Below are 26,963 nucleotides of genomic sequence, written 5' to 3'. Positions count from 1 at the left end.
GAAATTCGAGTATTACCGATTTTCGGTTCAATAACTCAAGAAATTGCATAACACAAAAATACTCGATGGTTCTTAAGCACGGGGTGGAAGATGCCCTTTCTGGGGGTGCAAGACGTGCCAGATTATTTTTTAACAAGGTAAATCCATCGAAACACATTGAGCACGGGCACGTACGCACCGCTACTTTGTTCCATCAAACCTCTAAATTAATAAACATTGTACGTTTTAAAAAAAATATTGAGAACCAAAGGGGGGGTGGCAAGGCTGCAGGTTAAAGCTCAAGAACCACTTCCGTAAATAAAAAGTCGTGGCCGCGTGTGGCGGTGGACGAGAGGGCGCGGCGTTGCCCACGTCACGGCGTGATCGGCGACGCCGTGCGTGGCTTACTCGGGGCCTTGCCAGCCTGAAGTGACCAACCAAAAACCACTTCATCTTCTTTGGGGTTCTTTCGGTAAAGTCACCACCGCGTAGAATGAGAATAAAATAATAAATTAATAAAAATAACGCGATAAAATTCTCACGACGTTTCGGGCCACAACACAAGTGGCCTTCATCAGGTGAAGGGACGAGACTGCCAAACTGAAATGGGACAGTCTCGTCCCTTCACCTGATGAAGGCGACTTGTGTTGTGGCCGAAACGTCGTGAGAATTTTATTGTGTTTTTTTATTAATTTATTATTTTATTCTCATTCTACGCGACTATACCGAAAGAACCAAAGAAGATGAATCCTTGCAGTCACGAAAGCTTTAAATGGAAACAAAAACCGTTTGTTTTTCAATTTCCCCAAGTCACGAATTCCCTCCGAATTAAAGTGCCGCTGCTGCTTTTGTTGTGCCGTCTGACAAAAGCGGCACACGTTCAACTGTGATTAGTAACCGTGTTAAAAATTAATATCTCGTATTGAAATGGTGCACACACGTACCTTGTTTATGTACGTTTGAAGAGGCTTCGTTTGTCAGGTGATACATCGACAGAAGAAGACTACATTACCCTCAAGATGTATTTTAAATATAATTATATTCTTACAGTACATTCAATTCCAACGTACTACACTGCCAAACTGAAATGGGACGTGGCATCTAACCTGCATCCAACCAGTCTCCACTCCGTTGCATGCATTGAAACATTTCTTGAGATCAAATGAGGTGACTTGGAGCAGACCAACCTCGTGTTTAACATTAACAACAACAGGCATGCGTTTTAAAGTCGGCCACATCTTTGAATAACGGCACTCGTTTGAATCGCTCCCTCCGTGCAGCTACGTGGTGATGATACCCAAGACGCGGCAGGCGCTGGTGGAGTTTGAAGACCCGGAGAGCTCCCGCAGCTGCGTCGACTACTCGTCCAAGGGCTCCGTCTACGTGTGCGGGCAGCCGGCCTACTTTAACTTCTCTACCAGCTAGAAGCTTTGGCGCCCTGGCGTCCCGGGGGACAACGGCAACAGCAACCACATCCTGCTCTTCACCATTCTCAACCCCATCTACCCCATCACCACGGTGGGCATTGTTACACTTACAGCAGCTGGACATTAATGTGTGAATAGTTTGTCGGGTGTGCCACGCACACACGCGCATGTTTCATTTATACGAGTGAAATTATGTCCGTTTTGGATTACAGTGAATGGCTTTGCTAACGAAATTACATTGATCCTTTGGTTCATTTGAGGCAATTGAAGTCGTGTTTTTTGTTTGTGCTTTGAAGTCCACCAATGGCATTGAATAAAAAACAATATATAGACCTAATGTTGATTTTGGAAAGCGTTGATGTCCTGTATGGCTCGATCTTAAAAATTCACTGGAAAAAAAGCTTTTCAAATTTACTTGGTAATGCGTGCAAAATCACCTCGCTGCGTTTGTGTGCTCCATGTGGTCCTGCAGGATGTGCTTTACAACATTTGCAAACCATTTGGGCCTCTGCAACGCATTGTTATCTTCAGGAAGAATGGCCTGCAGGCCTTTGTGGAATATCCTTTCAACGAGATGCATAACCGTAACGATATGTCCGCCATTCACGTAATTTTACATGTTATTTTGGAGATGCTAAATGTATTGTTTTTAAAATGAAATGGTCGTGTTTTCCTTAATTTTTGGCCACGTTTGTTTCGGTTGAGAGCGCCGAGAGAGCGAACTCATCCCTGAATGGAGCGGACATCTATTCGGGCTGCTGTACTCTCATAGTGGACTATGCAAGGGCAAGTACAACCGATACTTTGTACATTCACAAGTGTGTGCACCACAACCTGGGTTTTTTCACCCGCAGACCAAAGATTTCATTTAATATTATGAATTGACCACTTTGGTGAGCAAATAATGCTGAATACACACGGCAATTCATTGCTAGATGAGGGCTTCCGCACTCGATGCCTGTTGTGGGGGTTATTTTACTTGTGTGCGGGGTAAAGGAGTGTAGCATATATTGTGGCAGCATAGAAATACAATGCACCCAATGGATTTTACAGCTGCCCACCACACAGCCCCACAACCTACAACAACCCATTGTGCATGACGGGCATCCTTGCCGTTGTCTAAAGTCAAACTTTTCCCAATTGATATTACCGTGTGAGGGTGGTTCTCATCTGAGCCAGTGCCCTGAGCCAGTTAATGGAAAATTCGCATCCAGTGGGAAGGGTAGAGTTGGTTTTCAAATCGATTTTATTTGGTGACGGGTGATTAACATTCAGCCATAGGCTGCTTTGCGAGACCTGCAGAGTACCTGAGGGGAGATGTTACATTGTTAGCAGGAAATAAAATTACAGAACAGTAATAACGAATGCATCATTTTCATAACGGGGTTATGGCACTTCAACATTTTTGAGGTATACGATCAAGGCTAACGCTTTACAGTACACGAGGAACACTGCGAATAAATAATACCGAGTTAGGCAGAGCATGCCAAACTTATGTGCGATTAAACAAGTTTGGAATTTAAATAGGCCACCGAGGGATAGCGATTTTTATCTGCAAACACGAAGGGAGCTTGTTCCAACGAAGAGGGATAATCAACACGTGATCTTAAAAAAAAAACTGGTGGCAGAAGGCCACTGTTTTCCCACAACTCCGATAAGCACGCTTTTGCTACGTACGGTGCGAAAGTTTAGCTTATCGTTGACTTGCTACGTGTGGCAGCTCTTATTCATTTATCTCCCAGGAGGTTAAGGGTTGCGTTAAGTACCTCGGCTTTACCGCAAGTTGCGTGCCGTAATTGTCTCGGGGGTAATGACCGCTTAATAATTATTATGCTTGTAAATTTTAAATGGTTCTAAAGTTTCGATTTAAAGCTTTCGTGACTGCAAGGATTCATCTTCTTTGGTTCTTTCGGTAAAGTCACCACGTAGAATGAGAATAAAATAATAAAATAAAACAATAAAATTATCACGACGTTTCGGCCACAACACAAGGTCGGGACGACAGGTTTGTTCCTTTCACCTGAAGAAGGCCACTTGTGTTGTGGCCGAAACGTCGTGAGAATTTTATTGTTTTATTTTATTATTTTATCCTCATTCTACGTGGTGACTTTACCGAAAGAACCAAAGAAGGTTCTAAAGTTATATAATTTTTTCCCAGCATCTATGCCCTATATGCTGGCCACGAATAATGTTTATCTTTTCCCCCTGCTGTGTCCTCTTTACAGGCGACGCGTCTGAATGTGTTTAAAAATGACTCTGATACCTGGGACTTCACCAACCCTGGCCTCAAGCAAGGTAAGACCAATATTGAGCATATCAGAGCCGCGCTCTCTCGACAGCTGGTGGTGGTGAGCCCTCGGGTGTGTGGGGGGTGACGTTTTTAACGCAAGGGCTGGGGGGTGTGCACGGCGTGATGAAACAGGCATTGACTTTCTGTACGCGGCCGGCTTTGCCGTGTTATACTTGAAGATCAGTGGCCAAGTAGAGGGGGAAGTTTGGAGCGTTCTCAAGAGGATAATGCAGCTTCTGCACTTGAGATTTTGGTTGCAGAAAAATGTCACACCTGCAGACACTTGGTTGTCTTGAAGCACATTGGTGTACTGTTTACAATCTACAGAACTTGGTCGTTGTCACAGGAAGTTATTTGAAACGCCATTCCCCTCTTTTGTATCAATCATGCAATCACTGCAATTGTGTAGAGCTGGTCAAGGTTATTTTCGTTTATACCTATCTTCTCCATATATATAAAAGGCAAAGTTGTGAATATGTGTGTCTGTTCAAAATGTTTAGCGTACTTCCCGACATGCAACAAACTGGAAATTTGCCATGTGGGTACTTTCCAGACTGTACACCGTGCAAACATTACACAAATACACTTTTGTTTTTTGGGGGGGGGGGAGCTCGATAATGCATTTATTTTTTGCACGGCAAGTGAGCTGTGACGTCAAATCTGTCACGTGACCCGTAGTGTAGCGGTTAGCGCTACGCTGCGCTACGAACCCGGCGACCCAAGTTCGATTCCCGCTCACCGCCACCATCGGTGACGATTATTTTAACCGGTCCTGGGCCTCCCCTAGGTCGACTCAGCCTCAAACGAGTAACTGCTGTGGTGTGTGAACATCGCCACTGGGGAGACAAAGGCGGCCGGGCGTGGTGGATCCAAGTCCCGGGCGAAGCCGGGTAGTAACAGCTAGCGCAACATATAACTAAATAATCTTTGTGTTTTTTTAGCCCATGCTAAGCTTGCGTAGTTTACTCTGGGCAGATTGGTTTTAAACTCCTGCCCTTGTACTTTGTTTTTCTAGTTTACCCTTCACAACAATGTGGCAGTATAAGTGAATGTTGTGAAGAACAGGATTCACAAGGAGGCATGTGGCTGCTGGAGTGTTCAATAATCCATTGGATTAATTTTTTTGTTACCATTAAAGCTGTTGCCCTGGTACTGGACATGCGATAGACATTGCCATTAAGTTGGTGGCGTTTTAGATTTTGATCAGCTTTGAAGATTTTCCCAACGTCAAGTGCATGTGGCCCATAGGCGGGTACTCGGTTGTTCGGGGTGTATCAAGGCTGGGCATTTTTACACTACAGTGTAAAACCTTGCATTGTGAGCATAATTCGTTCCGGGAACGTGTTTGTAATCCAAAGCGCTCGTACATCAAAGCACTCGTCTATCAGTTGTGTGATCACGTGACTCACGGCAGTACAAAGTGTGTCTACACGTACACTGCTCGTATTGCAAGACCTCGCTCGTTTATCAAGTTAATATTTATTTTCAATTTTAGCTCGTCTTGCAAAACACTTGCAGACCAAGTTACTCGCAATCCAAGGTTTTACTTTTATATTTAGATTTACCAGGGTGTGTGTCTGTTGGATCAGAAGTAGGTGCCAACTTTCACTGGCATATTTGAGGTGGACATTGCACGTTGCGTTTTTATATTTTGTAGGGTTGAGAAACCTTGACTGCATTATGTGGTGTCTGGATACTAAGCGGAGAAGCTTAGAGGATGTCAGAAAAGCCGATATTTACGATTGAAAATATCACTTATTATAAAGTAACCCTTTTAATTTGGTACGATTGAGCCTGAACAGGAAAATGGTATCTTTGTCCCGAGTACATTGTGTGTACGCACAGATATTAGTTTCCGAAGAGGTAAGTCTCGCCACTTTATCAAGGGAGCTTCAGGGACACGGTGCGGTTTGATTTAATCGCCAAATTTCCGTAAACGCTTCGAAGAGTATTTTCCTCACTCCCAACATCAACGCTACAAGGAGCATCTGCGAGCATTGCCGCACACAAGCACACGAGGCAATTTGCAAGCAACACACGAGCAATCAAGCGCCCGGCAGCCAACAGCCACCGACGTGAACGGCGACGACACGAACGGCGACATTGGCGACATCCTCGTCGGCACTTGGGAGGCACCGGGGACCAAGCAACCAACACGCCGCCGCCGCTGTGACACGCACGGCCGACCCGCGCCCCCCACGCCTGCAGCGCCACGTCACGGAACACTCGGCGCAGCACGCCGCGTCCGCTGCACCGCAACCGCCACGTGCCGCTTGGCAGAGGCCATCGGATAACCTGCGTCCAGCCGCAGGCACCGGGGGACACGGCGCTGACAGACCGGCAAAGCACCGGAACCGCCGCGAAGAAGCCGGGAGCGACGAAAGCCCGCATTCACCGCGAACGGGACTTGGAAATAAGCCGAACGGAACGCGTGCCGATGCGTTTGGGGCTTAAAATCGCTCCGTTGGTGAGAATTTACCTCCACGCTCGTACGTTTAGACTGCCTTGCTAAAGTTTTGTTTGCAAACGAGGCTTTTGACATTGCTGATGCCAGACACAACGCATTTCGCATCGGTTTATAAGCGGCGATCTTTTTCATTTTAAAGGTTCGTAAGGCCCCGTCGCCCACTTCAAGCGTCCCAATTTTAAGCCCCAAACCAAAAAGGGTCGCCGGAGAGCGAGAGGTGCGGTGGCATGGACAACGCGGGGGGGTCCATTTGTGCCGAGCGTGACTGCTGTTGGCGCAGGAAAGAAGGCGCCGGCCTTTCTGTTGCATCCTCCTCGCGATGGGTCGTCAGCCGCCGCCCGACTCTGGGCAACTTTGTGTTCCCGTCGAAGCGTAGACTGGGTAAGAAACGAGCGGGCATCGCAGGCGGCAACCACGGACACTCGCTGACGCCGCACCTCGGAACAATTTGTCGCGTGCATCTGTACACCTCCAATAAATTTTGTTTTTTCTTCTTCTTGCGATGAGCGTTTCTTTACGCGCTGTATTTTGTATGGTGCTCGTTATTTATGTTGCGCCATGTGAAATCTGCATTTTAAAAATACCGCCAATTGTTTTTATCGACAGACGCAGCGCACCCCCGTGTGGAGTGTGCCCGGAATTTCTTAATGTGTTGGTCATGTGAATGTTCTGGGTGCAGAATGCATTTTTTGGATTGTCCTTATTTTGTGCAGCAATGAGCGCTTATGTTTCCCGTGGGTGAATTTGGTGATCGTTTTTTTGTTGTTTTCAGAGGACAATGCAATGATGCCAGCGAAGCAAACGTCTCTCCTTGGCGACCATCCCAAAGCACACGCTTGCGGTGGTGGCGACTGTGGAGGTAATCCCCTTGTTGCGAATGCTATAATTTCGGATTCCTTCAGCTTGCTGTCAGATTGAAAGAACCTGCTGCCTGTTGAGAACATTTCTTATTTGGAATTAGTGTTAAGGTGCATCCTAAAAACCTTTTTTTGCGATTAACAATTGCAACGTATGAGTTGCTTTGTGTTTTAAGAGACGATATTTCCAATAGCTATCAGATGTATTGGGTATTTAAAACAAGCTATGCTGAATAAGAGCTCTAGCTTGGTGGCCCTCAACCTAAAATAAAAACTAGTTTAGTCTATTCCCTAGGCAACTGAGTCTTCTGGACCAATGTTTTCCAGTGTCTCCAAGGAGTAGAGTGGTGATTCCTGGGTTACCTGACCTTATAGGAAAGGGCACACGTGTGTAAGATGATGGTTGTCATAAATCTGTTTTTCAGAGAAGTTTAGAGAGTTTCAGCTAGTTCACTATGCGTTTCCCCCTCTTGTGTGTTTGCGTCACAGGCCACCAGCAGCCACCACCACCGGGCGTCGACTATGGATCTGGCCGCGACGGCATGGGCGGTGGGGGAGGAATGGGCATGGGAGTAGGCATGGGCAACCAGGTTGGGCCCCAGGGTGGTACCCAGGGCCAGCACGTGCAGGCCATGATGAACCAGCAGGCCGACAACAAGGTCCTCATTGTGTACGACTTGGACGCCGAACGCTTCAACTGCGACCGCGTGTTTAACATCCTCTGCCTCTTCGGCGACGTGGAGAAGGTGCCTTCGCTGGGTGTTGCGCGCACCTGCTTTGAAATGAGTCCCTGTTTTTTTTCTTCCAAAGGTTCAACCGCGGTGCAATGCGTACGCGCGCGTGTGGTGCACGTCGTGCGCTGATCGTGTTATATAAAGTGGGAGATTCACACGACCAAATTTGTTCACCGATTGACAACATACACATTTGGTCATTTTCTTTACAAAAATGTACCCAATGCGAAGTGTTCTTTGTGCATGTTTTCTAATGGCCCCTCGGCCAACACTTCACATTTCAACAATGCGTTACAACGAAACTTGTAGATATTTTCGTGCAAGATTGCGCGATGCTGAACCGTCTTACGGGTTGTTATTTTTGTAGGTTAAGTTCCTGAAGAGCAAGCCGGGAGCCGCCATGGTCGAGATGGGAGATCAGTACGCCGTGCACAGGGCGGTTTTTCACCTCAATATGTCTCAGATCTTTGGAAATAAAATCAACCTCTGGTGAGCCTTTTTGTTCCCGTGTTAAATTGGTAAATGTAACTCGTCATATCCTGTTAATGTAATTGGATACTGCTTTCCATTTAGAGAAGACAACTTTAGTAAATATTTAGTGCAAGTGACTAAATTTTAGGATGGTGAAAAAGAGAGCTGATGAATACCGTGAACGAAACACTCGTCACAGCTCACGAGGACCCCGGTGACTTGCTGTCCAGAGCCTTTATTGAAGTGGCGAACATGAAATTTAGATTCTAGATTTGAAGCTTTACGGGGAGGGCCTTTATTGAAATAGCGAACGTGAAATTTGGATTCTAGATTTGAAGCTCTACGGGGAGGGCTTTCACCTATCTGTTAGAGCTTTCAACAGACAACGGGACAAGAAGTCAAAGCTCATCGAGACGCTGACCTTCCTCAAAAGATGCCGCGATCACAAGCTTAAAGGACGCGACCTGGGCTTGCTGTCTTCACTCCAACGCTGTCCTCTGGACAGTCCGGTCCCTTCACCTGATGAAGGCCACTTGTGTTGTGGCCGAAACGTCGTGATTTTTTGTTATTTTATTTTTTACCCACGTGACTTTACCGAATCGAACCAAAGAGCACGTGAAATTTGGAACGTGATAAAATAAAAACTAAAAACAGTTTCTTCGCGCTATTCCCTCCCTTCCGCCCTCGTCTCGGCAGCGTGTCGAGGCAGCGGTCGATTGTGCCGGGCCAGGCGTTCGAGCTGCCGGACGGCACCGACAGCTACAGGGACTACGCAGGTTCTCACAACCACCGCTACGCCGACAGCGAGAAGGCGGCGAAGAACCGCAACCAGCGTCCCACCGCGGTGCTGCACTTCTTCAACGCGCCCACGGACATCACGGCCGAGATGTTCGCGCAGGTCCGTGCCCCCGCCGCCCCTTCAGCCTGCTGCCAGCAGCGCAGAAGGGGAGCGCGTTCGGTTTCTTTAAAAGTTTTCCCAGGTGAAGCTTTTATAAATATTCAAGTCCAAATTTTGCACATGAAACAATCGTGGGTTTTTAAGATGAGCCTATTGATGTTGTGGAGTTTGTGGTGGCCAATGACACGTTTCCTGTGACGGGACAAATGTAAAATGGTGTAATGTAGTTTCCTTTCAGCGGTTAAAACATAAGATGTATAAATAATGCAGTCGATGTTCCAAAGGGACTTTTTTGTTACAGACTAGACAACACCTCGCGTTAATTTGTCCTGTTTAATACATTACGATTCATATTCGTATTCGAAAGGTTTACATTTCAGTCTTTGGACATTGTTTCTGCAAATGGTTGCATTCCCCCTGAGTCTATGCTTGGTGTTCACAATAATCTGAGCACTTTGAAAGACTGCTCCAAAGCTGGCGAATGTAAATTAAAAAATGGACAACGGGATTTGTGCCCGCAATTAAAATGACATCTCCCGAATGCTTTACCGGTGCACGTTAACTGTTACCAACTATAACGTGAACGCCGCCCGTTCTGTCCCCGCAGCTGTGCGACGAAATGTCGATTGCGAGGCCCCGCTCTTTCAAAGTGTTTTCTGGAAAAAGTAAGTCCCGCAAAGTATGTTTATTATTTATCTTACGTGTCATGGCACAGAATAAATCGTGTACTGTATTCTCCATGCAATCGTCGCTTGATTTACAGCACGACACCAGATGATCTGCAACGTGTGCTATGAGGCCATGCTCAAGAAACCCTGTGAGAAATTCTCTCCCGAGAGCAGTCCTTGCTATTCACTCGCGCCCAAGCTGACTGAAGCGTGTTAGCGTAGCCAAGGCATCGGACTGAAGCCTTCCTGCTGCAGAAATTCACCGACGACTGACACCACCCTTTAAACACGGCTTCTTTAGGTAAAGTCACGTAGAAGGGAAACAACAAAATAATAAATATATACAAACACAGACCATTTCAACCGAGAAGATTGATTCTGGCTTAGCAATCATTGGAAGGATTTGATAAACCATTTCGGGTCTTAATTGATTGTTCACGCTTACGGTGGCTTTCAGACCGCATCCATTATTTTCGTCTCCCCCCTCCTCTTTTCAGAACATAGATGGACTCGTCCATCTGAACAACTGCCAAATCGCTCTCCGTGGTGCTAACGTTAAAAATAACCGCCACTTTTTTAAAATTTTCTTGCTGTGGTTTTCACACCTGATGATGATTGCTTGTGTTGCAGTCGAAACGTCGTGAGAATTTTATGTTATATTTTTATTATTTTATTGTTTCCCTTCTACGTGGTGGTGACTTTACCGAAAGAACCAAGAATATGAATCCCTGCAGTCACGAAAGCTTTAAATCAAAATGGCGAAGGGTGTTGCGTTTTACACGACCCAAATGACTCTATGAGCGACGGTCCGTCCACGTGTCCAGCCGATAGGAGCATGTCCGGCCTGATGGAGTGGGAGACCAAGAACGATGCCATGGAGGCTCTGGCGTGCATTAACCATCACCCCCTGAAGAACGCAAGTAAGTTGTGGGGTGTTGGCCATTTGTGTTGGTGCGATGACATTGAAGCGGTGCTGTATTATCGGCAAATCTTTGGTCGTACGCTCTGTTGAGCACCTAATGTTCAGATTTGGGGGGGCGCTTGTTATTACCATAGCACCATCTGTGTACACTGGCTGCCTAGCAGCCTTGGGTGAAATTGCAGGAAGCAAAAGCAGTTGTAGATTGTTGTATTATATATTAACAGGTTGTTATTTATGGGCGATTTGGATTTCGTTGTTGTTGTTTGCATATACAGAATGGAATTGAAAGTTGACATAGCCAAGCACTTTCACTTATCACAACTCAACGTTATCTTAGCTCCCTGAACGAGTTTGTTGACATCGACAAAGACCCTCCTAAGAATTGCTTCATTGTTTTAAGTTTTTGTGTGCTCCAGTGAAGACGTCATGTGGCTCCCCTGTTTTTATTTTCTCAGATGTTCCATACCTCTACACCCTCAAACTGTGCTTCTCCACTGCCCAGCCTTCATAGAAGACAACTCAACATGTTTCATGCCGTATTGAACGTCGGTGTCAACATCATTGTCACTTTGTGTACTATTTGTGAATGTCCCATCACTCTTGTTGAAAGTTAACCGTGGGTATAGGTCGAAAGTACAATTGACGCGTTTACATTTTAGTTGTCATTTTTTGGAGGATTAATTTAGATTTCTATATTGACTGCACCGAAAGATTTTAAAGGTCGCAGTGGAAATGAAGAATGTTGAAATTAAAATAATTATGATTAGTCTCCTTAACCTGCCGAGTTTGTCTGCCGTGTGCATTGCTATTTTGTCCATGAGCCCCAAACCAGATTTCACTTGGCAGTCCTCGGGTGCCGTAACTTTAGCGGCTCCAATTAATTTACAATTTGGGGGGGTTCTCAACTTGCTCATAGCCAAAGTTTTTGCTCCCACCACGAGTGATGCTCCTTTCTTGCTGTAGCCCATGGCACTAATATTGCCCATTTAATTTCATAACGGAGAGCTCTGAAATAAATGCCAAAGAGACCCTTTTGGGGGGGGCTGGTAAAAATATACCCCGACTCATTGAAAATCCCATTGAAAAACATGGGTTGGCATTCTGTACAGTGCGTGTATTTAGCAGGTTAATACGCTTGCAAATATAAACCCCAAGAGAAAATAGAACAGTGTTTGAAAATAAAAGTATGGAGAGATGCATGTTTGACATCGAACTGGAATCGATTGAACATGAGCGTGGAGACATGAAGGAAGTTGGGCATAGGGTAGGTGAGTGACTGAGTGTGTGGGTGGCTAGGTGAGTGACTGAGTGACTGAGTGTGTGGGTGGCTAGGTGAGTGAATGAGTGTGTGGGTGGCTAGGTGAGTGACTGAGTGAATGAGTGACTGAGTGTGTGGGTGGCTAGGTGAGTGACTGAGTGTGTGGGTGGCTAGGTGAGTGAGTGAATGAGTGACTGTGGGTGGCTAGGTGAGTGACTGCGTGAATGAGTGACTGTGTGGGTGGCTAGGTGAGTGACTGTGGGTGGCTAGGTGAGTGACTGAATGAGTGACTAAGTGTCTGTGTGGGTGGCTAAGTGAGTGACTGAGTGAATGAGTGAGTGTGTGGGTGGCTAGGTGAGTGACTGAGTGTTGGTGGCTAGGTGAGTGACTGTGTGGGTGGCTAGATGAGTCACTGAGTGAATGAGTGACTGTGGGTGGCTAGGTGAGTGACTGAGTGAATGAGTGTGTGGGTGGCTAAGTGAGTGAATGAGTGACTGAGTGTGTGGGTGGCTAGGTGAGTGTGAATGAGTGTGTGTGGGTGGCTAGGTGAGTGAGTGAATGAGTGACTGAGTGTGTGGGTGGCTAGGTGAGTGAGTGACTGAGTGTGTGGGTGGCTAGGTGAGTGAGTGACTGAGTGTGTGGGTGGCTAGGTGAGTGTGTGGGTGGCTAGGTGAGTGAGTGACTGTGTGGGTGGCTAGGTGAGTGAATGAGTGACAGTGTCTGTGTGGGTGGGTAGGTGAGTGACTGTGTGTCTGTGTGGGTGGCTAGGTGAGTGAGTGTGTGGGTGGCTAGGTGAGTGCGTGAATGAGTGACTGTGTGTGTGTGTGTGTGCGGCTAGGTGAGTGAATGACTGAGTGTGTGGGTGGCTAGGTGAGTGACTGTGTGGGTGGCTAGGTGAGTGAATGACTGAGTGTGTGGGTGGCTAGGTGAGTGACTGTGTGGGTGGCTAGGTGAGTGAGTGACTGAGTGTGTGGGTGGCTAGGTGAGTGTGTGTCTGTGTGGGTGGCTTATCAGGGACGGGTCCCGTGTGGCCAGTGGTCGAGACCTGTACCTTGGCTGGGTCAGGTCAGACTAGCCTCCCCTAGGACCCCCTTAGCCGGAGGACCCCGAGACCCTAGCCCAGGAATAGGGCGAGTTAGACCGAAGCCGTACCTCCTCAGCTAGCAGCGGGTGAAGGGGCCGTTACCCCTTCAAGTAGAAGGCTGTATTGTATTGTGTTAAGCACCTTTGTAATAAATAAGCATTGCCTCTACCGATTCGTCTCTACGCTGTCTTAAAGAACCCACTACACATGTACAGGCATAACTCTTACGTCTTTAACCACTGAACTTGTTTTAAATACATATAAAAACTCTAAACATTTATCATGTGTACAGTATCGTAATTAAGGCGGGTACTGATACCCCAATAAAGTGCTCATATTTGGTCAGAGGAAAACCAATGCTCATTCGGTAATGCATCTCCATTGGAAGCATGTTATGATGACCTCCTACAGCGCTGTTTCACGAAGTCTTCCGTTTATCAAGAACGCATCCTGGCTGCCATAAGAGGCACGCATACAACTGAAGGCCGCCTGGGATCAAACTTACAAAATAAGCGGATGAGAGCAGGTTGGTGCGCTTTCGGAAAATGTAACTTGATAATGAAACGCAAGACCCAATCTAGATGTGACTCACTTGCAGCACTCCACTGCCCCTACTCCACACCCCCTCCACTCTCTCCTCCCTGGCTCCTGAACCCCTCTCTTACCTACATAGCCTCTTGTCACAGCAGCCCTTTTGCCCACTTCAGCAATTGTTTTCTTGCTGTGGTTGTCCCACCTCACGGCGGACGCTTGTGTTGCGCCCGAAACGTCGCGGATTTAATTTATTTTATACCTACTACGTGACTTTACCTAAAGGACCAAAGAGCGAGGCCCAATGTTTAGAGAGTTAAAGGGTATGTAAAGCAAGGCCAAAGGCACGTAGAGGCACAACCATAAGATAACATAACAGATTCTCCTGCGGAGGGAGCTGGTAGTAGGAACGTTGGGCTGCTCGGTCAATGGCCAGGGTCAACGGCGGCACCACCACGTGGTGTATTCCGTAAATATGCTCGACTTTGAGGGCGGGCATGAGCCGGCGTGAGTAGGTTACACGTTGAGTTTTATAAGGGCACCACGGGGTGACCAGCCCCTCCCCACCCAGCCCCACCCATCCCCACTCAGCCCCACCCTCCCCTCCCTCCCCTCCCTCCCCTCCCCACCCCGCCACACCCACCCCACTCAGCCCCTCCACCACCCACCGCACCCAGCCCCACCCTCCCCTCCCCACCCTCCCCTCCCCACCCTCCCCTCCCCACCCAGCCCCTCCCCACCCTCCCCTCTCCACCCAGTCCCACCCCTCCCATTTGTGGATGCACGACGGACGGACCCAACAATAATCCCCTGTGGGCTGGTGGTGTAATAACCAGGAGGTTCCTACCAGTATTAACTTTATAACCAAGTGTAAGCCCAGAGTCTCGATGTATTTTATTTCAGTGAGCCCTGGGTCAGCACTCATGAAACATCACGAAAGCACAGCAAGTACAAAGCAATTTTAAAAGCAGTTGCAGTAACAGCTAAGAATATATTAGAATACATTTCACAACATTTTACAATTAACATTGCCGAAAAGGTCTAACTAAAATCTGAAAACTCATACTATCTATGCAACAAAACTGAAAAGCGCTCAAATTTATAACATCCAATTATGGAATTAATAGCTTATTAAAAACCAATAAAATCCTAAGGTTGGGGGTTGACTCAGCCTATGAGCCCTCCAGGGACAATACAATTAGTACCACTTAGTAGGGAAGTAAACAGTGGTTGTCCTATGGGTCGACTCACACCCATCATTGAAATGTGACATTTATAAGACTGGTTAAGGGCCGTAAAAACACAACACCATTGCACATTTGAGCAGGAAATCAACTTTGACTTGACAATTATAAAAACTGAGTGGGCCAGGATCATGTTTAGATGTTATACAAATGTGATATAATTCCACGTGTGGAGGAGCGTTGTGAGTGAAGGATTAGCCAACAATTTGTATTTAAGTTTAGGAACCTGGCATATGAATGTTTTAAGTGCTGGTCTCGTGTAAGACCCCTGCCAAACACGCACATCTGCACCTCCACAAATGGTGGAGTCCTCCGGCTCGATTCCTCTATAGGGTTTTTTTTCCTCTGCCAGTTTTCTCCCATTACTCTGCACCTCGTTAGGCTCAAGTGAAGCCTCAATCCGGTACGAACTCAGTCAGAACATGGCATGGCCAATATGAACCCTGATGACGACCGCCGCTTGCGCTGCGATTGAAACGTCGTAGGTTTTATTTTTATTCATTTCCTTTTATTATTATTTCTATTTTACGTGACTTTACCAACAAATCCGTTGTCAATCTACCATGGGCGTTGTGAACTTCCTACGTTGCTTTTTCTCTCTGTAAATAAATACCCCAGGGCTAATGTCTGACACGACCATTACTGACGCCCTCTAGGGACTCTGTTGTAACTGCATGATTGAGTCCAGGGCTTGCCACGAGGTGGCGAGGGCTACCTCTTGTTGTCGAGCTTGTTGCAGCACCGTCGCCATTTCCCCAAACTGCATGGTCAAGCGGATATTGTAGCCTTCGTGACGTGACATGATGGAGGAGCGGATAGCATCGCACACCTGAGACACCTACAGTGGGGGGAGGGGGGGGCGAAAGGGCAATTTTACAAGCAATAATGGAGGGAAATGTTTTCAATTCCTCATATGATCGTGTTTTGTTTTCGTGGAACTGAACACATTTAAAGGAACATTTTGCATCGGTTTGAAACATTCAGGCTGGCCTGCCTCCAATCCACCCTGCGTTTAACCAGGCTGTGTTGTGAGGAACTCACATGTTCTTGAAAGATCTGGACAAAGTCACACCAGTGACTTCCTCAATGAGGCTAGACTGTGTGTAGCTGGGTCACATAGCCCACATGCCCAGCCACCGCATGCCCAATCAGTTTCTGTCTAGCCAGATAGAAGGGACTGAATGGTCATGGTACAAGCTACAGAACACAGGGGCTGCTGTGGTACAGGAGAATATAAAGCTGATTGGACTTGCCAAGGATTGGTACCAGCGTTGTCAAGATCGGCCTCTGTGGAGGAGGCTCATGAACGATGCTACTGGGCAGTTGGAGGCAGTCGCTCTGCAAGCATCAATGTAGGGTGGAGGAGCGACGCTCAAGAGTGGAGCAGTGGGCGGCTAAAACACACAAGTTGGCACAGTGGGGATCACAGGCCGTGCATCTGCCATTTACCTCGGTCAGATAACCCACAATGATCTGGGCCTGTCCAATGACCTCTTGCCTTCGAAACGGGCACCATGGATTCAAAGGCGCAAGCTATTTGGTGACATTACCACCAGTTAGTGGCGGAGCGGTGAATGGCGGCTGTTGTTGTTTTTCTTCAGATTTTTTATTTGATAATTTCTGTACTTTCTTTGTTGCTTACTCTTTTGTCAACCTTGGACTCGGGGGATCGATTTTAAATAATGAGACTATCCTGGTCCCTTGAGTTCTCACCTCGTTAAACATTTATTTGAACTAAACTTGAGGGAAACACACATTGTCACGGTAAGTAAATGCGCAACCGGTGGGCTGTAAGTCAAATGCTCTTGGAGTGTCCCACTGAGTGTTTTTTTTGTTGTTAAAATAGCTGGAGATAAGAGATAAAGCGAGATGACAGCCAAGCTCCCCCAAGAACAGAGATAACGTGCGTGATGTCACGTGGCCTAATAGCCAACGTGAGGAATCCTGCCGTATGGTGAAAGAGTTGTGTCTAGCTCAGACGTGGGCAAAGTGCGGCCCGTTGGGCTTTATAATCCGGCCCGCCGAACTTGTCCAAATATTATTGCTAAATTAAATTTCCCCTTCTCCTGTAATGCCCCCATTTCGCCATTAGATGGCGCACTTTGACCACGAGTTACGACATGTTTTTGTATTTCACATTCTTAGCTCTTTCGGTAAAATTTTGATTTAAAGCTTTCGTGACTGCAGTAATTCATATTCTTAGCTCTTTCGGTAAAGTCACGTTGAAGGGAAACAATAACATAAAATATATAAAACAGTAAATTAATTAATGCAAACCGACACACCTGATGACGACCGTTTGTGTTATGGTCGAAACGTCGTGAGAACTTTTATTGTTATATATATATTTTATTACTTTATTGTTTCCCTTCAACGTGGTGACTTTACCGAAAGAGCTAAGAATATGAATTACTGCAGTCACGAAAGCTTTAAATCAAAATTTATGTTTTTGTACCGTTTATGTTCGTGCAACTTGTTAAATTGCCTTGCAAATGAATGCTTTGCTACCTGTTAAAGGCCAAATCCTTTCACGTAATGATTTTTAACACGTCATTTATATTTAGTTCACACAAACACTCCATCCATCTGTTCCTGGCCAGGCCCCTCTGTCAAATTTTAGAACCCACTGTGGCCCGCGAGTCAAAAAATTTGCCCACCCCTGGTCTAGCTAGTAAAAAAACAGAGTTTGTTGCTACGTGGGTTACATGAACGACCACTGGGTATCTGAAGAGCGCACCTCAAGAAAGGTGACTTCTAAGATCTCAACGGAAATTGCTTACCCAAATGTACAAAAGGGAGATCAGTCATCAGATTTGAGTCAGTTTTTTTTTTAAGATACAGCATTTCTTTCATATGTAATCATCATTGATGATTTTTGCCAACCGTTTCCTGAAAATTGCCCTTGCACATTTTGGTCTGAAGGCTCCCCGTCAGGTTCAGTGTTACAACTCTGAGGCTTGTTTCATAATCCTTCGCGCAGTTTCAAAGCCAGAATGAGGGCGCCTAAGGACCCAGGCGTTAAGCCCCAGAGGCTCAAGAGAGCCAGACTAAGGCTACCCTGGGTCGTAGTAACATCCTCTCACCTCGAATAATAGTGAATTCTGGAACTCGTTCAACATCTCCAAGTCCCTGGCGCGTTTATCGTTAATCTCCTGCACCAGTGCTTCCAGCTCGTTTGACAGATCGTCAGAGGTGGGCCTGCCCAAGGGGGTTGAGAGCAGGGTCGAGGCTTCCACGGCGGCTGGAGATAATTGGGTGGAAGGGTCATAGTTGGTGTTGGAATCGTACCTGGTGTTGGGATTGTGACAGGTGGGAGAGAAAATGTACGAAACACAATGTGATCGTGAATTTCTGTACGGGGAGAATACGATCCAACTAGGGAGCACAATGTCCAATAGTGCAAAACTGTTGGAAATTATACTCCCTGAGAAGGTAATTATACTTCACAAAATGTATACTCCCTGGTCAGGAATACATCTTTTTTTTGTATTGCCTAACTGTCGTCTATGACTTTCTATGGCCCTGATGACCACGATCGCCATCATAACCATCCCCATCACGTGTACCATCGTCATGAACATCATCGCCATCACGATCACCACCATCATCACGATCACCACCATCACCCTCACGATCACCACCATCACCACGACCCTCACGATCACCACCATCACTACCACCCTCACAATCACCATAAAGATCTCCAACCATCACTACCATCATCATGATCACCACCAACCCCATCACGATAACCACCCTCACAATAACCACCCTCACGATCACCACCATCACTACCACCCTCACAATCACCATAAAGACCTCCAACCATCACTACCATCATCATGATCACCACCAACCCCATCACGATAACCACCCTCACAATAACCACCCTCACGATCACCACCATTACTACCATCCTCACATTCACCATAACGATCCCCAACCATCACTACCATCATCATGATCACCACCTACCCCATCACGATAACCACCCTCACGATCACCACCATTACCACAATCATTACGATCACCACCCATCACTACCACCCTCACAATCACCACCACCAACCCCATCACGATCACCACAGAGCCATCACCGGCTGTCAGAAGCGGCCTTGCTGCTGCTGCCACCACGGCCAAGTTCGTCACCTGACGTGTCCATGGCGAGGCTCTTCCACTGGCGTCCTTCACCCACAAAGACAAACACCGTTACCATCAAGATTCCCTCTCGATGGCGCAGCTGTCAACCCCTCATCAGTTGCCCCTACCTTACTACGGGCCAATTCAGAACTTAATAAAGTATTAAAGCTTTCGTGACTGCATGAAATTACTCATTGGTTTCTTCGGTAAAGTCACGTATGTAGAAATACAATAAAATTATATAAAAAACAATAAACAATCACGACGTTTCGATCACAACGCAAGCGATCTTCATCAGGTGGTATGTGCAATCCAAAGGTTGAACACGAAATGTAACACTTCTGAAATTCGTGGTCCGCCAGGAAGTGTCTAACTGTGTTGTTGGCCTGACTGGATGTGCTTCACGTAATGTTGTTTCAGGTTTGTTGAATTCTCCTTACCTCTTGGTGGACTTGTATATGTATTTATACCGACCGTGTACCTCGTATTTTTTCATTCTGTCTATGCTGCTATGTGCAATCCAAAGGTTGAACACGAAATGTAACACTCTTCTGAAATTCGTGGTCCGCCAGGAAGTGTCTAACTGTGTTGTTGGCCTGACTGGGTGTGCTTCACGTAATGTTGTTTCAGGTTTGTTGAATTCTCGTCTCTCATCTTTTTGCTGTATTTACCTCCGTGATTTGTTCTTGACACCTGATGAAGATCGCTTGCGTTGTGATCGAAACGTCGTGATTATTTTTGTTTTAATATAATTTTATTGTATTTCTACACACGTGACTTTACCGACAAAACCAATGAGTAATTCAGAACTTATTGATCACCCCTCGGTGCCCCTTATACATCTCAACGTTCATACTACAAAGTCTCATCACGAGTGAAAAACACAAAACATTATGCTAGTCTCCCAGTGAGAGGTTGAGGAGGGATTTGCTTGACCATACTTCACCACCCTGGTCAATGTGTACTGACCATACTTCACCACTCTGGTCAATGTGTACTGACCATACTTCACCACTCTGATCAATGTGACCTGACCATACTTCACCACGCTGGTCAATGTGACCTGACCATACTTCACCACGCTGGTCAATGTGAACTGACCATACTTCACCACCCTGGTCAATGTGTACTGACCATACTTCACCACGCTGGTCAATGTGTACTGACCATACTTCACCACTCTGGTCAATGTGTACTGACCATACTTCACCACTCTGGTCAATGTGACCTGACCATACTTCACCACCCTGGTCAATGTGTACTGACCATACTTCACCACTCTGGTCAATGTGGACTGACCATACTTCACCACCCTGGTCAATGTGTACTGACCATACTTCACCACGCTGGTCAATGCGACCTGACCATACTTCACCACCCTGGTCAATGCGACCTGACCATACTTCACCACCCTGGTCAATGTGTACTGACCATACTTCACCACGCTGGTCAATGTGTACTGACCATACTTCACCACGCTGGTCAATGTGACCTGACCATACTTCACCACGCTGGTCAATGTGGACTGACCATACTTCACCACGCTGGTCAATGTGTACTGACCATACTTCACCACCCTGGTCAATGTGTACTGACCATACTTCACCACGCTGGTCAATGTGGACTGACCATACTTCACCACGCTGGTCAATGTGTACTGACCATACTTCACCACCCTGGTCAATGTGGACTGACCATACTTCACCACTCTGGTCAATGTGTACTGACCATACTTCACCACCCTGGTCAATGTGTACTGACCATACTTCACCACGATGGTCAATGCGTGCTGACCATACTTCACCATGCCGGTCAATGTGGACTGACCATACTTCACCACCCTGGTCAATGTGACCTGACCATACTTCACCACGCTGGTCAATGTGTACTGACCATACTTCACCACGCTGGCCAATGTGTACTGACCATACTTCACCACGATGGTCAATGCGTGCTGACCATACTTCACCACGCTGGTCAATGTGTACTGACCATACTTCACCACGCTGGTCAATGTGTACTGACCATACTTCACCACTCTGGTCAATGTGTACTGACCATACTTCACCACCCTGGTCAATGTGTACTGACCATACTTCACCACTCTGGTCAATGTGTACTGACCATACTTCACCACTCTGGTCAATGTGTACTGACCATACTTCACCACGCTGGTCAATGTGCACTGACCATACTTCACCACGCTGGTCAATGTGGACTGACCATACTTCACCACCCTGGTCAATGTGTACTGACCATACTTCACCACCCTGGTCAATGTGTACTGACCATACTTCACCACTCTGGTCAATGTGTACTGACCATACTTCACCACTCTGGTCAATGTGACCTGACCATACTTCACCACGCTGGTCAATGTGTACTGACCATACTTCACCACCCTGGTCAATGTGTACTGACCATACTTCACCACCCTGGTCAATGTGTACTGACCATACTTCACCACGCTGGTCAATGTGTACTGACCATACTTCACCACGCTGGTCAATGTGTACTGACCATACTTCACCACGCTGGTCAATGTGTACTGACCATACTTCACCACTCTGGTCAATGTGTACTGACCATACTTCACCACTCTGGTCAATGTGTACTGACCATACTTCACCACCCTGGTCAATGTGTACTGACCATACTTCACAACGCTGGTCAATGTGACCTGACCATACTTCACCACGCTGGTCAATGTGTACTGACCATACTTCACCACGCTGGTCAATGTGACCTGACCATACTTCACCACGCTGGTCAATGTGAACTGACAATACTTCACCACCCTGGTCAATGTGACCTGACCATACTTCACCACTCTGGTCAATGTGTACTGACCATACTTCACCACGCTGGTCAATGTGTACTGACCATACTTCACCACTCTGGTCAATGTGTACTGACCATACTTCACCACGCTGGTCAATGTGTACTGACCATACTTCACCACGCTGGTCAATGTGTACTGACCATACTTCACCACGCTGGTCAATGTGTACTGACCATACTTCACCACCCTGGTCAATGTGTACTGACCATACTTCACCACGCTGGTCAATGTGTACTGACCATACTTCACCACGCTGGTCAATGTGTACTGACCATACTTCACCACGCTGGTCAATGTGACCTGACCATACTTCACCACGCTGGTCAATGTGACCTGACCATACTTCACCACCCTGGTCAATGTGTACTGACCATACTTCACCACCCTGGTCAATGTGTACTGACCATACTTCACCATGCTGGTCAATGTGACCTGACCATACTTCACCACCCTGGTCAATGTGTACTGACCATACTTCACCACGCTGGTCAATGTGACCTGACCATACTTCACCACCCTGGTCAATGTGTACTGACCATACTTCACCACGCTGGTCAATGTGTAGTGACCATACTTCACCACGCTGGTCAATGTGACCTGACCATACTTCACCACCCTGGTCAATGTGTACTGACCATACTTCACCACTCTGGTCAATGTGGACTGACCATACTTCACCACGCTGGTCAATGTGACCTGACCATACTTCACCACCCTGATCAATGTGTACTGACCATACTTCACCACCCTGGTCAATGTGTACTGACCATACTTCACCACGCTGGTCAATGTGACCTGACCATACTTCACCACCCTGGTCAATGTGTACTGACCATACTTCACCACGCTGGTCAATGTGGACTGACCATACTTCACCACTCTGGTCAATGTGACCTGACCATACTTCACCACTCTGGTCAATGTGACCTGACCATACTTCATCACCCTGGTCAATGTGACCTGACCATACTTCACCACCCTGGTCAATGTGTACTGACCATACTTCACCACCCTGGTCAATGTGACCTGACCATACTTCACCACCCTGGTCAATGTGTACTGACCATACTTCACCACTCTGGTCAATGTGACCTGACCATACTTCACCACGCTGGTCAATGCGTGCTAACCATTGTGCCACCGCTCCCCCCGTCGCCCTAAACGTGCTCAACCTGCGCAAACATTAAAGGCCGTGTATATTACGATGATAAAATAAACATTAGGCGAGTCATTTAAGAGTTGTGTTTAATGAAAAGTTTACTTCACGCGAGCCCTCAGCGCAGCCGTTTCCACTTTTCCCGCCAAAAACAAACCGTCACCAAAACCAACACCGCAAACTCTTCACGTTCCCACTTGGACGACTAACTTCAGCTTAATTATTAATTATCTATCACTCGTGACTCACTCTCTACACACACGTGCGTGTGTACATTTACATGATGAGGAAATGTTTTACTTTGTTAACAAAACAACCTCGCGGTGGCCTTCAGGAGGTCGTGGGTTAGATCATGTCCCTGAGAGATGTTAACTACCTCGCCTGGTGTACAGGAGGTCGTGGGTTAGATCATGTCCCTGAGAGATGTTAACTACCTCGCCTGGTCTACAGGAGGTCGTGGGTTAGATCATGTCCCTGAGAGATGTTAACTACTTCGCCTGGTGTACAGGAGGTCGTGGGTTAGATCATGTCCCTGAGAGATGTTAACTACCTCACCTGGTCTACAAGAGGTCGTGGGTTAGATCATGTCCCTGAGAGATGTTAACTACCTCGCCTGGTGTACAGGAGGTCGTGGGTTAGATCATGTCCCTGAGAGATGTTAACTACCTCGCCTGGTCTACAGGAGGTCATGGGTTAGATCATGTCCCTGAGAGATGTTAACTACCTCGCCTGGTATACAGGAGGTCATGGGTTAGATCATGTCCCTGAGAGATGTTAACTACCTCGCCTGGTGTACAGGAGGTCGTGGGTTAGATCATGTCCCTGAGAGATGTTAACTACCTCGCCTGGTGTACAGGAGGTCGTGGGTTAGATCATGTCCCTGAGAGATGTTAACTACCTCGCCTGGTCTACAGGAAGTCGTGGGTTAGATCATGTCCCTGAGAGATGTTAACTACCTCGCGTGGTCTACAGGGGGTCGTGGGTTAGATCATGTCCCTGAGAGATGTTAACTACCTCACCTGGTCTACAGGAGGTCGTGGGTTAGATCATGTCCCTGAGAGATGTCAACTACCTCGCCTGGTCTACAGGAGGTCGTGGGTTAGATCATGTCCCTGAGAGATGTCGACTACCTCGCCTGGTATACAGGAGGTCGTGGGTTAGATCATGTCCCTGAGAGATGTTAACTACCTCGCCTGGTCTACAGGAGGGCGTGGGTTAGATCATGTCCCTGAGAGATGTCAGTGTGTGTGAGTGTGAGATTGTCAGTGTGTGTGTGAGGTTGTCAGCCTGTGTGTGTGTGAGATTGTCAGTCTGTGTGAGTGTGAGATTGTCAGTGTGTGTGTGTGAGAGATTTTCAGTGTGTGTGTGTGAGTGTGAGGTTGTCAGCCTGTGTGTGTGAGTATGAGATTGTCAGCCTGTGTGAGATTGTCAGCCTGTGTGAGTGTGAGATTGTCAGCCTGTGTGTGTGAGATTGTCAGTGTGTGTGTGTGAGATTGTCAGCCTGTGTGAGTGTGAGATTGTCAGTGTGTGTGTGTGAGATTGTCAGCCTGTGTGAGTGTGAGATTGTCAGTGTGTGTGTGTGAGATTGTCAGCCTGTGTGAGTGTGAGATTGTCAGCCTGTGTGAGTGTGAGATTGTCAGTCTGTGTGAGTGTGAGATTGTCAGTGTGTGTGTGAGAGATTTTCAGTGTGTGTGAGGTTGTCAGCCTGTGTGTGTGAGTGTGAGATTGTCAGCCTGTGTGAGTGTGAGGTTGTCAGTGTGTGTGAGTGTGAGATTGTCAGTGTGTGTGTGTGTGAGGTTGTCAGTGTGTGTGTGTGAGGTTGTCACAGTGTGTGTGAGTGTGAGGTTGTCAGTGTGTGTGAGGTTGTCAGTGTGTGTGAGTGTGAGGTTGTCAGTGTGTGAGTGTGAGGTTGTCAGTGTGTGTGTGTGAGGTTGTCAGTGTGTGTGTGTGAGTGTGAGGTTGTCAGTGTGTGTGTGTGAGGTTGTCAGTGTGTGTGAGTGTGAGGTTGTCAGTGTGTGTGTGTGTGAGGTTGTCAGTGTGTGTGTGAGGTTGTCAGTGTGTGAGTGTGAGGTTGTCAGTGTGTGTGAGTGTGAGGTTGTCAGTGTGTGTGAGTGTGAGGTTGTCAGTGTGTGTGTGTGAGTGTGAGGTTGTCAGTGTCCGGCAAAACAACCCCCTACCTCCTCGCGGTGCCGGACGGGCAACTCTGTCGTGGACAGCGCTGTGAGGGGAGATCCAATTTTGATTGGCTCCTCCCCTCATGGCATATGTGTCCACCACAGGGGCTAAACGGGGGCTCTGGACGGGTGCGAGGGGCTGGTAACCCCTCCACCTTCAATTAATTACCACGAAACCACGAATTAAACTGAAATATGTAACAACTAAGCTTGTGCCGGAGGCCCCGGGGGGCCAGTCGTCTATGACGTCTCCTGGCCAAACCCCAATTGGCGGAGCCAGGAGATTGAATACCTACCCTCGGGGCTACTCCAGAAACAACGAAAAGCTAATACGGGTGGCCACGTGGAATGTTCGAACGCTCACTGCAGAGGAGAGGCTGCCACTCCTCTGTCGGGAGCTGGACCGGTACCGCCTGGATCTATGCGGCATTCAGGAGGTCCGGTGGACCGGCTCTGGCTCCTGCCACCATGAGGGGTGGACAGTCCTCTACTCGGGGCAGAAGACTGCCAAACAACAGGGTGTGGGTCTTCTTTTGAACAAAAGAATGAAGGGGGCGTGGGAGCGTGGCGGTGAGGTGTGGAAAGCTGTAAGCCCCAGGCTACTTTGGGCTCGCCTTCCCATCAACCGGAGGCGAGGAATGGTGGTCGTGGTTACTTATGCCCCCACCGAAGACGAACATCCGTGGAGGGATGCAGGCAAAGCCGATGAGTCAGATGCCTTCTATGACCTCCTGTCACAGGTGCTGGCTAAAGTGGCCCCTCGGGATAGAGTCATCATGTTGGGTGACTTCAATGCCCGAGTTGGTCATGATACTGGCACCTGGTCTAGAGTGATTGGAGGGCATGGGCCAGATCAGCTCAATAACAACGGTAGGAGGCTGCTAGATTTTTGTGCAGCCCATGGGCTTGTAATTACCAACACGCTGTTCCGGCATCGGCGCATCCACACAACATCATGGATGCATGCCGGGTCCAAGCAAGAACATCTGCTGGACTACATAGTGACGGACCAGCGAATGCGAGCCCATGTCCTTGACACCAGGACCTACCGTGGAGCTGATCTGCCCTCTGACCATCGACTAGTCATCTGTAAGATGCGCCTGCCATTCTTCCACTCCGGTGGTGGGTGTACACCCAGGACCCCATTCCAACCTAAAGTGGCCTGGTCTCAGTTATCTGATGAAAGTTGCAAGCGAGAATTTCATCATCGCTTGCGGCTGGGATTGGCATCGTCCCCGACTCCTCCTGATGTCGAGGGTAAATGGGCGAGGTTTAGGACTGTGACTCATGCAGCTGCAATGGCTGCTTTGGGTATGCGGTCCAGACCTCCCCAGACACCCTGGATGACAGAGGAGTTGTTCAGGATGGTTGAGAAAAAGCGACAGGCCCACTGTCATCGGCTACAGAATCCCACGTCAGAGAATGAGGAGGCTTACCGCAGCCTTCGCTCGGAGGTTCGGAGAGCCGTGAGGCGCTGCAAGGATGGGTGGTGGTCGCAGGTTGCTGAGGAGATGGAGTCTGCCTCAGTGGCCCGTCATCACAAATCTCTATTTAACTCCATCAAAAAAGTAACCTGCAGCGCCACACCTATTACCATCATTAGGGGAAAAAACGGTGATCCAATCTCCGACCCCCAGGAACAGGTTTGCAGATTTGCTGAGCATTTCTGTGAGGTCCTGGGGGAGGGAAAATCCCTCAGCCAGGAAAACATCGTGGCACAAAGTGAGGATGACCCTGCTAAGGCTGCGGTGCCTCAAATATTGGAAGAAGTCACCCCCTGTGAGTGGCTGGCTGAGGTGCCATCTGTTGAGGAAGTACTGA

The 26,963-nt window shown here is 47.6% G+C and overlaps 1 protein-coding gene across 1 annotated transcript; it reads left to right on the top strand.

Moving 5' to 3' along the window:
* The first annotated feature begins 1,405 nt into the window (after positions 1-1,405).
* Positions 1,406-13,223, top strand: LOC142910385 (heterogeneous nuclear ribonucleoprotein L-like). The gene is made up of 11 exons (XM_076059995.1): positions 1,406-1,497; positions 1,879-1,964; positions 2,096-2,192; positions 3,632-3,701; positions 6,936-7,022; positions 7,510-7,766; positions 8,122-8,243; positions 8,922-9,123; positions 9,731-9,788; positions 10,616-10,711; positions 11,169-13,223. Exons 5-11 carry the CDS (start codon positions 6,947-6,949, stop codon positions 11,222-11,224), a joined length of 867 nt encoding a protein of 288 aa, XP_075916110.1. The 5' UTR covers positions 1,406-1,497; positions 1,879-1,964; positions 2,096-2,192; positions 3,632-3,701; positions 6,936-6,946; the 3' UTR covers positions 11,225-13,223.
* Positions 13,224-26,963: the final 13,740 nt, after the last annotated feature.

This window comes from Petromyzon marinus, unplaced genomic scaffold (genome assembly GCF_048934315.1).
Source record: "Petromyzon marinus isolate PM22_M1 ecotype Great Lakes invasive population unplaced genomic scaffold, UKy_Petmar_22M1.pri1.0 PM_G_Scaffold_142, whole genome shotgun sequence".
Classification (NCBI taxonomy): Eukaryota; Metazoa; Chordata; class Hyperoartia; order Petromyzontiformes; family Petromyzontidae; genus Petromyzon; species Petromyzon marinus.
This window is presented reverse-complemented; position numbering and strand designations above follow the sequence as displayed.